At 38.0% G+C, this 14347-nt stretch overlaps 1 protein-coding gene across 3 annotated transcripts in view; it reads left to right on the top strand.

Annotated features, from left to right (window-relative positions):
• LOC115209104 (dual 3',5'-cyclic-AMP and -GMP phosphodiesterase 11) overlaps window positions 1–14347 on the top strand; it is a 296047-nt gene that overhangs the window by 198749 nt on the left and 82951 nt on the right. For all 3 annotated transcript variants that reach the window (XM_036500862.1, XM_029777231.2, XM_036500863.1), the window contains one exon: window positions 7504–7570. In XM_036500862.1, coding sequence (XP_036356755.1) covers window positions 7504–7570 — 67 coding nt within the window. The remainder of the gene's footprint in view (window positions 1–7503; window positions 7571–14347) is intronic.

The following is a 14347-nucleotide window of genomic DNA, read 5'->3' as shown; positions in this document are numbered from 1 at the left end:
ACATTCAAACTGGCCAGATCTTGCCTTTCACACTAATCCTACCATGTCATTCTACAAATAAACAATTACATCATCAAAATCTCAGCTACAAAATAATTTATGATTAACCCTTTCGTTACTGTATTTATTTTGAGATGCTCTGTGTTTCTTTGAATTACTTTAAATATAACAAAGAATTTAGTAAAATAACTTAGTTATCATTCAGCTAGTGTTAGGAACATAAATGGTGACTAAGGTTTGGTGGAAGATTTTAATTCAAAACTCATGAAAACAAGACATTTGTACTCAGAGCCAGAGCCGGTTTCAGCCGGGTTGGTAACGAAAGGGTTAATGAGCAAGGTCGTTGCCAGTGCCACTGGACTGGCTCCTGTGCAGGTGGCACATAAAAAGCACCATTTGAGTGTGGCTGTTGCCAGTACTGCCTGACTGGCCCTCGTACTGGTGGCACGTAAAAGCACCCACTACACTCTCGGAGTGGTTGGCGTTAGGAAGGGCATCCAGCTGTAGAAACTCTGCCAGATCAGATTGGAGTGTGGTGCAACCATCAGGTTTGCCAGTCCTCAGTCAAATCGTCCAACCCATGCTAGCATGGAAAGCGGACGTTAAACGATGATGATGATGATTCGAAGAACAAAGTGTATAAATAGGATTACATTTGACAGAGTGATCTCAATAGTCAAGACTATTGAAAAGGTTGCAAGACGCAACGAAAATTTTAGGAAAATGAAAATAAGAAAAAAGTGGAAATTTTACCAGTGAGTGTGTTAAATAATAAGGCACTAAAAGAGAATGACTCTCCCCAGACACAACAGAATATGTTTCAACACACAAACTCATATAAAGAATCTTGCAAACCAAATCCCAAAACGAAATATTCTTGTGATATATTAGCTAAATATTTAGGTTGTTTTCGGCATGCTGTAAGTTTTCCTGAATTGCTTCATTAGCGCTTCTAATTCTTTTGTGATTGGTAATTTTGAACCAACGTTTTTTTTTTTTTTCATTCTGTGCAATGTTGGTTTGTTTTTCATTTTTTTTTTTTTTTGTGACAGATGAGATCATCTGTGTTTGAATTGCATACATTAGTCTCTTGTTGTTGATAATTTACTTGAGTTGATTGGTTCATTAACTGCATTGTTATTTTCTCATGTGTTAATGATTAGTCTGTGTGTGTGTGTATCATCAGTGTTTAATGTCTGCTTTCCATGCTAGCATGGGTTGGAAGATTTGACTGAGGGCTGGCGAACCAGATGGCTATGCCAGGCTCCAACCTGATCTGGCAGAGTTTCTACAGCTGGATGCCCTTCCTAATGCCAACCACCCCGAGAGTGTAGTGGGTGCTTTTATGTGCCATCGGCACGAGGGCCAGTCTGGCAGCACTGGCAATGACCTCGCTCGAATGTTTTGTTCACGTGCCACCAGCACAAGTGCCAGTAAGGCAACGCTGGTAATGATCACGCTCAAATGGTGCTTTTTACATGCCACTGGCATGGAAGCCAGAGAGCTGCTCTGGCAGTGATCCCGCTCTGATGGAGCTGTTAGCGCTCCACTGGCACAGGTGCCAGTCATCGAATTTGGTTGTGCATGTGTATAAATAATGTATATATGTGTATGTGCATGTGTTTGCTGGGCTCAAATCTCATTTGTGAACCCATGGAAAATGAATATCCCCCAACTATTCTGCCTATATATCTCTGCATACCTTTGAATGCAAAGTATGCCAGACGGTTTGCAAATCTAACGGAGGCCTCAAAAGACATTTTCAGATCCACAAAGATCAGAAATTATCCGCAGCTCTTGGTGGTCCAAATCAGATATGCAATGTATGTGGGTGTCTTTTCAGAACATTGTCTCATTTAAAAAGCCACATCAGATGCCATGATGGTTCTATGGTGTAGGTACAGGAGGTGGTCAAACTTTGTATAAGGAGTAGACAACCACCATATATATTTATATATGTATATTATGTTTAAAATAGGATTAAATCTTTATATGAATTTATCAAGTAGTCAGCATGAAAACCTCATAAGGGAAAAATTTATAAGTATTCCCTTTAAATATATATTTATTTATATTAAGGACATCACTACATGTAAAATACCTTGCACTATTAGGGACTCTTAAAGTCAAAGCTACCATAATAAATTTGTTAAATTAGTGCAGTAGTCAGGAGAGTGATGAAAGGATTGGTGGGGAAAGATTCACCAAGAACAGATAGGATGAAGGGGCATAGACAAATATGATAGGCTTTTAGGGCCTTGTTTTTGCTTAAATGGACAAATCTTCTCCAGCACAGTAAATTACCAAAACTGCTGCTTCTTTATCATCTCCTCTGTGAGGCTCAGCACCCACAATTCATCTTTCACTGTGTCCCATGTCTATCACAGGTTCCATCCACATTTAGCGACTATCACTTTTTTATGTAGTTGCCCTCTTCCATACTTATCACATAACCAAACCAACGCAGTCTTTTCTTTCCATTGTGGCCCACTTTTTTCTCTCAACATATTTGTACTTTTAGTTCTATATTTAAACACATGGACCCTAACATTGCACATCCAGTAGAGCATGCAAGCTTCCTTTCTTTCAAGCCTTCGCATGTCTTCTGCATTCACAAACCCATGTTCTGCAACCATGTAACATTGCTGTTCATACACAAACTCCATACAAACTGCCTTTCACTCTGAGAGAAAGGTCTTTTGTTACCAAAAGAAGCGATGTAGTAATTCTCTGAATTTTCGCCAGATGATTCTTATTCTAGCAGCTATACTTTTAGAGCTTCCTCCAATACTAATTAGGTTGCCTTGGTAACAGAATCTATCTACTACATCTAAGGATTCTCCTGAGTATTTGAGAAAATCTATTTCCTGTGTTCTTAGTATTTATTGTTCCTGCTCATCTGCCCCTCCCCCCCACAAATATGTGTGGGTGTGTGTGTGTATATATATATATATATATATATATATATACACACACATATATATATATACACACATATACACACACACACATATATATATGTAGATTTATGTATGTGTATATGTATACATACATATGTGTGGATGTATGTACGTGTGTAGGTAGATCTATGTATGTGTATACATGTGCATACATATGTGTGTGTGTGTGTGTGTATACATATGTGTATCTATAGATATGTATACACGTATGTATATGTAAGTATATATATGTTATATATGTGTATATGTATGTATATATATATGTTATATATGTGTATATATATGCATATATATATATATATATATAATATATATATATATATATATATATACATACACACTGACACACACATGATGACGACACATTCATATATATGTCTGTATATGTTTGTATATGTATGTGTTACGGTTGGATCACCTTGTCAGTCAATTGTATACTATTTTCTGTGTCATTTCTTCAATTGCTTCTACGATACAGAGGTGTATTAGTTATATACGACTACACCTCACTGAATGGGTCTTCTTTTAAGTATAAGCTGCTTTATTTCTCTAAGTCTTTTATTTCTTCTTATCTCTCAACCGATGGCTGCTTGTCTCTTCTCTGAATTGATGTTTGATTTTTTAATAAAGTGGTTTCCTCTTCTTTATATTAAAAGAATAAAATCTAACTCTACTTTGGTAATCTCGTATTCGAAGCAATTCACTTGAATATATTTAAAATCTTTTTATCATTTTCTTCTTCCTCATCAAAAATATTGTTCATTTTACAGTTGTTTTTCAATGCTTGCATGGGTTGGGTGAGTAGATGACTATGTTACATGAAGCATTGTCTTACAAGTGGATGCCCTTCCTGATGCTAATTTGCCTGTTTTTCATGTAAGGGATCACTTATACATGGCCTGTATTTGACTTTGAGGACATGAGTTACCTCTCTTTTACTCTTTTACTTGTTTCAGTCATTTCACTGGGGCCATGCTGGAGCACCACCTTTAGTCAAGCAAATCGACCCCAGGACTTATTCTTTGTAAGCCTGGTACTTATTCCATCGGTCTATTTTGCTGAACCGCTAAGTTACGGGGATGTAAACACATCAGCATTGGTTGTCAAGTGATGTTGGGGGGGGGGACAAACACAGTCACACAAACATATACACACACATACACACACACACACACACATACATATACATATATACGATGGGCTTCTTTTAGTTTCTGACTACCAAATCCACTCACAAGGCTTTGGTCGGCCCGAGGCTATAGTAGAAGACATTTGCCCAAGGTGCCACGCAGTGGGACTGAGCCCGGAACCATGTGGTTGGTAAGCAAGCTACTTACCACACCGCCACTCCTACGCCTATTGAAATAGATGACAAAACATCAAAGAACTTTTAATGTTTGACCCTTTCGATACTGATCTGTCTGTGATTGTTCCTGGTTTTGAGATACAAACCTCCTGTTTAAAGTGATCTAAATTAAATCCTTCATTAGTTTCAAAATCAATTAAAAAGAAGTCGGTGTAGATCATTAGAAATTATTTCTTTATTGCCCACAGGGTGCTAAACATACAGGGGACAGACAAGGATAGACGACGGGATTAAGTCGTTTATATCGACCCCAGTGTGTAATTGGTACTTATTTAATCGACCCCGAAAGGATGAAAGGCAAAGTCGACCTTGGCGGAATTTGAACTCAAAACGTAGCAGCAGATGAAATACCGCTAAGCATTTGGCATGGCGTGCTAATGATTCTGCAAGCTCGCCGCCTTTGCTAACGATTCTGCCAGCTTACCGCATTTTGCCCAGTATGCTAACGGTTCTTAACACCAATCATCTTACAAAGCATACTGGCTGCTCTTTATGTCACCAACACTGATGTGGTCACCAAGCAACTTGCAAGGCAAAGCTCCTTGGCTGCTTGTGGGGAAGAGTGGGTTTGTGCCAGTTGGGAGATTAAAGGACAAAAATAGGTGTCTTGCTGCAGAGGAGATACATGGCTACCCCACCTCCCGTTGGAAGGGAAAGAGGAGCAAGCTAGTGAGGAAGATAAAGAGAGCAGTAGTGAGAGAGATGATGGTGAAGGGGTGTTGAGATGTGCCCTCAAGGGACATTTGTGGTGGTGAGACTAAGTGAGGTGATACTGATATTTGGACTGGGTGTGTGGGCAGGAAAGAGGTAACTGTTGCAAATGATGGACTGACATGTTGAGCTGGTAGAAACGTTAGCACGCCGAGCGAAATTCGTATCCGTATTTCGACTGTCGTTACGTTCCGAGTTCAAATTCCGCCGAGGTCGTCTTTGCCTTTCATCCTTTCGGGGTCGATAAATTAAGTACCAGTTACGCACTGGGGTTGATGTAATTGACTTAATCCCTTTGTCTGTCCTTGTTTGTCCCCTCTGAGAAGCTGTTGTTGTTGTTAAGCAACAAGACGGGTAAGGGTGATTAGGTGATGGTCTAGGGCTTAGGGGCGGGAGACCCCAGACCTTGGGAAAAAAACACTTTGGTCGTCTTCATTGACGCCCGACACCACTGGGAGGTGACCCTCGAAGTCGCTGGAAATGGAGATCTCCAGGTCCAAATTCTTGAACGGCTATAGGAGAGGCTTGTGAGTAGGAGCTGCAGTTGATATGTGACAGCATCGAGGGTGGTGGCAGATAAGTGAGGTGTTGATAAAATACAAATCACATTGTGGGGTTGAATTAATCAATTGTGGCTTTGTGTTAGCATCAGAAACTCTTACTGTTATAATTACTGATGAGGTCTGTAGCCGTAGCTTTGAAGTTTATGTCTGAGTAACAATTATTTCTAGATTAATAAGTTGTTTTATAGAACTGAACTGTAAATGTACTACCGTTTTGAAGCTTGATTGCTTTTGTGACAAAGACTGAACGGATTATTATTATCTTTCAAATTAAGTTTGTGATCGGGTTTTCATCTGGCAATTAGTTACAGTCACATACGTCATTACTGTTTTACCTTCCGCTGACCATTCATGACATTAACGAAGTGTTTTTCAAATGGTAATTAAATTTAGATAATGGAAACTGTCCATCAAACACTTGATGCTGTATTGCATGTCTGACGTCCACTGAAGTATTTTTGAGTCATTAAGGATGCCTGTATGTGATTGCTTGCCTTGCTAGAAGTAGCAGCCAGTCTCAGTCTTTTCATGCCTTATTGTTTTAAAGAAATGGATGGACACATTTGGATATTAAATTTGTCCAAGGATACACTGAATGTGTTCAATGACATATTGAACATTAGACATTGGATATAACCATGGACATACTGAATATTAAAATTATTCAGGGACACACTGGGTATGTTCAAGGGCATACTAGAATTATTCAAGGACTCACTGGGTATGTTCAAGGGCATACTAGAATTATTCAGGGACACACTGGGTATGTTCAAGGTCTTACTAGAATTATTCAGGGACACACTGGGTATGTTCAAGGGCATACTAGAATTATTCAAGGACACACTGGGTATGTTCAAGGGCATACTAGAATTATTCAGGGACACACTGGGTATGTTCAAGGGCATACTAGAATTATTCAGGGACACACTGGGTATGTTCAAGGGCATACTAGAATTATTCAAGGACACACTGGGTATGTTCAAGGGCATACTAGAATTATTCAAGGACACACTGGGTATGTTCAAGGGCATACTAGAATTATTCAAGGACACACTGGGTATGTTCAAGGGCATACTAGAATTATTCAAGGACACACTGGGTATGTTCAAGGGCTTACTAGAATTATTCAAGGACACACTGGGTATGTTCAAGGGCTTACTAGAATTATTCAGGGACACACTGGGTATATTCAAGGGCATACTAGAATAATTCAGGGACACACTGGGTATATTCAAGGGCATACTAGAATTATTCAAGGACACACTGGGTATATTCAAGGGCTTACTAGAATTATTCAAGGACGCACTGGGTATATTCAAGGGCATACTAGAATTATTCAAGGACACACTGGGTATATTCAAGGGCTTACTAGAATTATTCAAGGACACACTGGGTATATTCAAGGGCATACTAGAATTATTCAAGGAAACACTGGGTATGTTCAAGGGCATACTAGAATAATTCAAGTACTCACTGGGTATGTTCAAGGGCTTACTAGAATTATTCAGGGACACTCTGGCTATGTTCAAGGGCATACTAGAATTATTCAGGGACAATTGGATAAGTCGGAAGATATTAGAAGTATCCAAAGACACTTTGAATATGTTTAAGGACATAGTGGCTACTCCCAAGGACACATAGGATATTAGTGCTAGATGCCTTTGAAAAAAGAAAAAGGAAAGAAGGACCTGATGGTCACGGCTAGATTGCTCTTGATATCAAGTTTGTTCAGTTATCACGTTGACCTGTGGCTGTGCACTAACAATGAGGGCATCTTATGTTGAAATGTCATTTGGACAACAAAAGGTTAATCCATGGTCTTTACTGTTATTGGCTGTTTTTGTGTGAAATTTGTTAATTCATTCTTACTTGTTTCCTTGTTTCTCGTTTGCTACTGGTATAGGTTGTCAAGAGAACCAAGATATCCAATTAATATTGGCATCACTGGGCATGTAGCAACAACCGGAGATGTAAGTATTTAATACAATTATTTTTTTTTGCTTTTCTTTATTATGTGTTTTTTTATTTTTTTGTCTTTTTGTTCGAGTAAGTTGTCTGGAAGATTGGTAATTATAACAAATTTAGCATTTAAATGCTAAATTACATTTCTGTACATAATGAGTGTAATGCAATTTGTTTTCATTAAAATGACTTTTTTTCCTTGCGAATATATATCAGATTATATTATAGAGCAATTTGTGCATTGATTAACGCTAACAATTAATGAATTTAATTTGGTCCATATAGAATTTTACTGTTTTTCTTAATGAAGTGGAAAGCTGTCTGTGAAGGCTAAATTGAAATAGAGAAAATCACACTATAGTACTATAATATCTTCTGGCGTTTGTCTAGCTTTAGTTGTGAAGGAAAATACTTTGGTATTATCTCCATCATTGGAAAAAACCAAAAGAATAAATAAATAAATAAATAAATAAAACAAAACAGAAAATTAAAAAGAAAACACAAAAAGAGACATGGACATGTGGTTAAGAAATTTACTTTGCAATTACATGTTTTCAAGTTCAGTCCCACAGTGTGGTACCTTGGGCAAGTTGTGGAGGCACATGGCCTAGTGGTTAGAGCAGCGGACTCGCGGTCGAGGGATCACAGGTTCGAATCTCAGACTGGGCGATGTGTGTGTTTGTGAGCGAAACACCTAAGCTCTACGCTGCTCCGGCAGAAGGTAATGGCGAACCTCTGCTGACTCTTTTGCCATGACTTTCTCTCACTCTTTCCTCCTGCATCTTGCAACTCACCTGCGATGGACCGACGTCCCATCTAGGTAGGAACCTATACGCCAATGAAACTGGGAAACCAGCCCTTTTGAGCCAGGCATGGCTCGAGAAGGAACAAAAAAAAAACAAAAACAAAGACCTTGGGCAAGTGTCTTCTACTAAAATTTCAGGCTATCCAATGCCTTGTTAGTGCATTTAGTAGATGACAGGTGGAAGAAGCCCATTTTATGTGTGTGCCAGTCTGTGTGTGTGCCTGTGTGCATGCCCCACCATCACTGGACAACTGGTGTCAGTTTGTTTACATTCCTGTTACTTAGCAGTTTGACAAAGAGACCAATAGAATAGATGCCAGACTTAAAAATAATAAGAGAGTCAATTTGTTTGACTCTATCCATAAAGGCTGTGCCCCAGCGTGGCCACGGTCCAATGAGTGAAATTATGTTTGTTTCTCTAAGTTATTAAACTACTCATCATCATCATCATCGTCATCGTCGTTTAGCGTCCACTTTCCATGCTGGCATGGGTTGGATGGTGCAACTGGGGTCTGGGAAGCCAGAAGGCTGCACCAAGCCCAGTCTGATCTGGCAATGTTTCTATGGCTGGATACCCTAGAAAAAGGAAGGAAGGACCTGATGGCCATGGCTAGATTGCCCTTGATATCAGGTTTGTTCAGTTATCATGTTGACCTGTGGCTATGCAATAATAATTAGGGCATTTTATGTTGAAATATACTTTATATGCACTTTTGACACGTTGTGGTGCACCTGAGCATTATTATTTTATTATTACTGCCTACTAACCGTTTTGGTGCCAACTAACCTGAGACAACCCTTAGTTCCATGCTTCAAACTTGCATTAAAGTGATCTAAATTAAAACTTTCCCTCAAAATTTCAAATAAATTTATATAATTAGTTTAAAACCTCAGATTAATTAAACCGTTGTTTTGCTAAATTCTTTTTTTTTTATTTCCCAAATAACTGGAAACAAAAATATACATAATGAGATACCCATATATAAATGATAAGCAATAATAAATCTCTGAACGAGGTATAAACAGTAGCTGCATGACAATGTGAAGTATATTTGCCACTTAAATGTGGCTAACCACTAAGGGTGGATGCTACTGTAGCTTGTAGCCCCGGGAGAACATCTTCTCCAGCTGGCTATTGGCACACTTTCTGTGCCCTATTGGTATTTGCAAAGGGAGGTCATTCTTCCCAACGTTGACCTGATGTGATACTCACGGACCCGGGTTTCTGAGTATTTACCCCTCGTCAGCGCATGATAATCACCAGCCTTCGATGCGAAGTGGTCCCTATGCAAATACATATTTCCTTTTTCCAGTGACGGAAAGTTACTGATCTCGAAAAAGTGTAAACAAGCAATAATAAATCTCTGAATGAGGTATAGACAGTAGCTGCATGACAATGTGAAGTATATTTGCCACTTAAATGTGGCTAACCACTAAGGGTGGATGCTACTGTAGCTTGTGGCCCCAGGAGAAGATCTTCTCCAGCTGGCTATTGACACACTTTCTGTGCCCTATCAGTATTTGCAAAAGGGAAGCCATCCTTTCCATTGTTGACCTGAAGTGATACGCACGGACCCAGGTTTCTGGGTATTTACCCGTCGTCAGTGCACGACAATCACTGGTCTTCGATGTGAAGTGGTCCCAATGCAAATACATATATCTTTTTTCCAGTGATGAAAAAGTGTAAACGAGCAATAATAAATCTCTGAACAAGGTATAAACAGTAGCTGCACAACAATGTGAAGTATGGTTCTCTAAATAATGAAATTAAATAACAAACGATTTTCTGAAAAAGAAAAAAAAAAGAGAGAGAAAGATTAAACTCCATTTTATTTGAGCTGAACTTTGATCAATAAAATGCAAGCAGACTATACATGAGGATAAACTGGGAGCCTATATATCTGGAGATTAAATATTTTCAATAATTTCCACAACTGTAAAAAGTCTAGGCCTTGCTTGTTTACCTGGCTAAGCGCTGGATTCATCACACCCTCATTTCATTACAAAAATCTTTTCTTTTTTAATGATTAAAAATTAGTAAACATTAGGCGCAGGAGTGGCTGTGTGGTAAGTAGCTTGTTTACCAACCACATGGTTCCGGGTTCAGTCCCTCTGCGTGGCGCCTTGGGCAAGTGTCTCCTACTGTAGCCTCTGGCCAACCAATGCCTTGTGAGTAGATTTGGTAGACGGAAACTGAAAGAAGCCTGTCGTATATATGTATATATATATATATGATGATGATGATATATATATATATATGTATGTGCATGTATGTTTGTGTGTCTGTGTTTGTCCCCCTAGCATTGCTTGACAACCGATGCTGGTGTGTTTATGTCCCCGTTACTTAGTGGTTCGGCAAAAGAGACCGATAGAATAAGTACTGGGCTTACAAAAGAGTAAATCCCAGGGTCGAGTTGCTCGATTAAAGGCGGTGCTCCAGCATGGCCGTAGTCAAATGACTGAAACAAGTAAAAGAGTAAACAACAGCTATGGGGGACACCCTTAACAGTGAGTCATAAACACATGACTACAAAGATGCAATGTGATTGGTTGTTTATGGTTGTCTGTTTTTAGAATTTTATCTTTTTTTATGTGTGTTGTTCATTTCTGTTTTAATGGGAATCCGGCAGAGGTTACTTTTAGGCTCTTCTCTCTATGCTGGAAATGCAGTATGGTAGGGTTTATGAACAGGGCTCTGGAACAAGCTTATGTACCTATGTTGAGACTCCTTTTATATTTCATCTTCCTTTTCTTTTTTTATCTTTTACTGGTTTCAGTCATTGGACTGCGGCCATACTAGGGCATCACCTTGAAATTTTAGTCAAATGAATTGACCTCAGTACTTTTTTTAGAAAATCTTGGTACTTGAGGTCTCTTTTGTTGAACTGTTAAGTTATTGGGATGTAAACACACAAATACCAGTTGTCAAGCACTGGTGACACACAGACACACACTATTTCTCTCTCTCTTTCTCTCTCTCTTTCACATATATACACAACAAGCTTCTTTCAGTTTCCGTCTACCAAATCCACTGACAGGCCTTTGGTTGGCCCAAGGCTATAGCAGAAGACACTTGCCCAAGGTGTCACACTACGTGATTGAACCTGGAACCACATAGTTGGGAAGCAAGTTTTGTGTCACACCTGTCCCTTTTGTTATCATATTTCAGTAGAAACATGATAACAAAAGGGTTAAGCAACAAGCTCAAGGATAGAACACCAAACCAGCATGTGAAGGAGCAGCTATTTTCTATTGTTACAGAATCATTAAATTAGATGACATACTGCAGTTTTGTGTCCTCTTATTAGGAATATATATAGTGTATATAATGCATATATATATATAAATATATATATATTAGAAGGTTTAGAGATGATGTACTGGTATTTTATATTAGAAGAAATGAGGTACTCAGAAATTCGGATGGTTTTATATTTACAGATATTTATTTGTATATTACATGTTTTTATACATCATATAACTTATATCATATATTAGTGCTTTTGTCCATTCTGGTGGAGTTTACTAATTGAAAACTCTACCAGAATGGACGAAAGCGCTAACATATGATATATGATGTATAAAAACATGTAATATACAAATAAATATCTGTAAATATAAAACCATCCAAATTTCTGAGTACCTCATTTCTTCTAACACACACACACACACACACACACATATATATATTGTTATGTTATTGGTTTGATTGGTTCCAATATTGGTTGTGGTGTTTCAAGTAAAATATGTGTTTCTGCCTGAAGGCCATAATATACACTGATATTTCAATACCTTAATAGAGAAAACTGACTCTGTGTGTGTGTGTGTGTGTGTGTGTGTGTAACCATGTATGTGAGTGTGTATATGTGTATTTGTGTAAGCATTTGTGCATGTATGTGTGTATTTGTGTATGCTTATGTGTGTATGTGTGTATGTGTATTTGTTTTCTTCTTTCTTTCTTCCTTTCTTCATTCCTCTCTTTCCTGGCTTTTTCTTCTTCTCGCTTCCTTCTTTTCTTCCCTCCCTCCCTCCCTCCTAATAGGCTAAAATATTGCCCCTCAGGTAACTGAAATTTTCTCTCCGGGCACCTCCTTTCAAGGAGGTCATGTTTCTGATACTATCTATATATTCTTGGAAAAATGAAGAATATCGTATCACCCGAAAGCGCTAATAGCAATTATGTGGAGGGAAAAAAATAAAATAAATAAAAAATGCCAAGTAGAAAAATAATTAATTTAGAGTAATTATGTAAATTAGTGCAGTATTTTGTAAAGCATGTTTTCTCAGAAAATGAAAACTGAAAGATATATAAATAAATATCCGACTTTTTGTGCTTCCATATTTGTATCTTTTCTTTCTTTATCATTTTTTTCTTTTATTTTTGTACATTTCTAAGAAGTTTGGATGACTTGGCTGTAAGAATTTTGATTGAATGCATTACTCACAATCAACTTCAGCTTGTCAGAATCTTCCTCTAACTTTCTGCTTACCATATTTCTCTGGAAACCTACTCTTGTTTTATTTATGTTATGAGTTCTAATTCCACTGATGCTTTTTGGAGTCAATAAAATAAGGACCATTTGAACATTTGGGTCAGTGTAATCGACTACCTGCCCACCCCCCATAGGATTTTCAAGCTTTGTGTTTCTAGTAGAAAGAAATCATTATTATTATTATTATTCATATACACTCAACAGATTAGTCTGTTGGAAAAGAAAAGAATCCTAGCATCAGACTACAAGTTGCCTTAGATGCCGAGAACCCACCTATCGGGTTACAGCAAGTAACCTTAGATGCCAAGAACCCTCCTAAATATCCTAGCTGTCCCTAATAACACTGTTCTCTGCAGCTGTAGTAAACCTGATTTTATGTCTATTTCCTCTATCCATCTGTTCAGATCTTTAGGGATAGTTCCTAATGCACGTATAACCACTGGGATATATTTTATTTTACCTACACTTTCCATAGTCTCTGTAATTCAATAGCTAGGTCCTGGTACTTTGCTTATTATTATTATTATTATCATTATTTAAGGTGGCGAGCTGGCAGAATCGTTAGCACGCTAGGCGATATGCTTAGTGGCATTTTGTCTGAATTCATGTCCTGTGTTCAAGTTCTACCGAGGTCAACTTTGCTTTTCATCCTTTTGAGGGTGTCGATGAACTAAGAACCAGTTTTGGGGAAGTCCCATAAAACCTGCAATTATCATTTTCTATCACAGCCTCTGACTTGTGATTTATACATGTTTGTGTTTATACTCTTTTTGTTCTAGTTTACTGCATTCATTCAAGATGGCTGATACTTTTGTCTCCTTTCCCACTGATTCTTTATTTGCTCTGTGACTTATAATTATTGTTGTTATTATTATGCAAATTCTGCTGAGGTCAACTTACCCCTTCCCTGAACTTGCTGGCCTTTTGTCAGAATGGGAAGTTTTTGCCTTTCAGGGTTGACAAATTAAGTACCAATGAAACACTGGGGTCATTGTAATCAACTTATTCTCTCACCCCAAATTTCAGGCCTTACGCCTTTAGGAGAAAGGATTATTATGATTATTATTATTATTATTATTATGATTTAGGTACAAGGCTAGCAATTTTAAGGGGTTGGGATTTAGTCAACTGCTACTTTATTTTTACTGACCCCTAAAAGATGTAATTTGACTTCAGTGGGATTTGAAACCAAAATTTAAAGGACTGGAAGAAAGACCACCAGACATTTTTTTGTTCTGATGCTTTAATGACTCTGTTTAATAATAATAATAATAATAATAATCCTTTCTACTAAAGTACAAGACCTGAAATTTTGTAGGAAGGAACTAGTCAATTACATTGACCGCAGTGTGTAACTGGTATTTATTTTATCGACTCTGTAAGGATGAAAAGCAAAGTTGACCTCAGCTGAATTTGAACTCAGAATGTGAAGACAGACAAAATCCTGCTAAACATTCTGCCCAGCATGCTAACAATTCCTCCAGTTC

The sequence above is a fragment of the Octopus sinensis genome, linkage group LG3, assembly GCF_006345805.1.
Source record: "Octopus sinensis linkage group LG3, ASM634580v1, whole genome shotgun sequence".
Taxonomy (NCBI): domain Eukaryota; kingdom Metazoa; phylum Mollusca; class Cephalopoda; order Octopoda; family Octopodidae; genus Octopus; species Octopus sinensis.
Note: the sequence above shows the minus strand (reverse complement) of the source record. Positions and strands in the feature narration are given on the sequence as shown.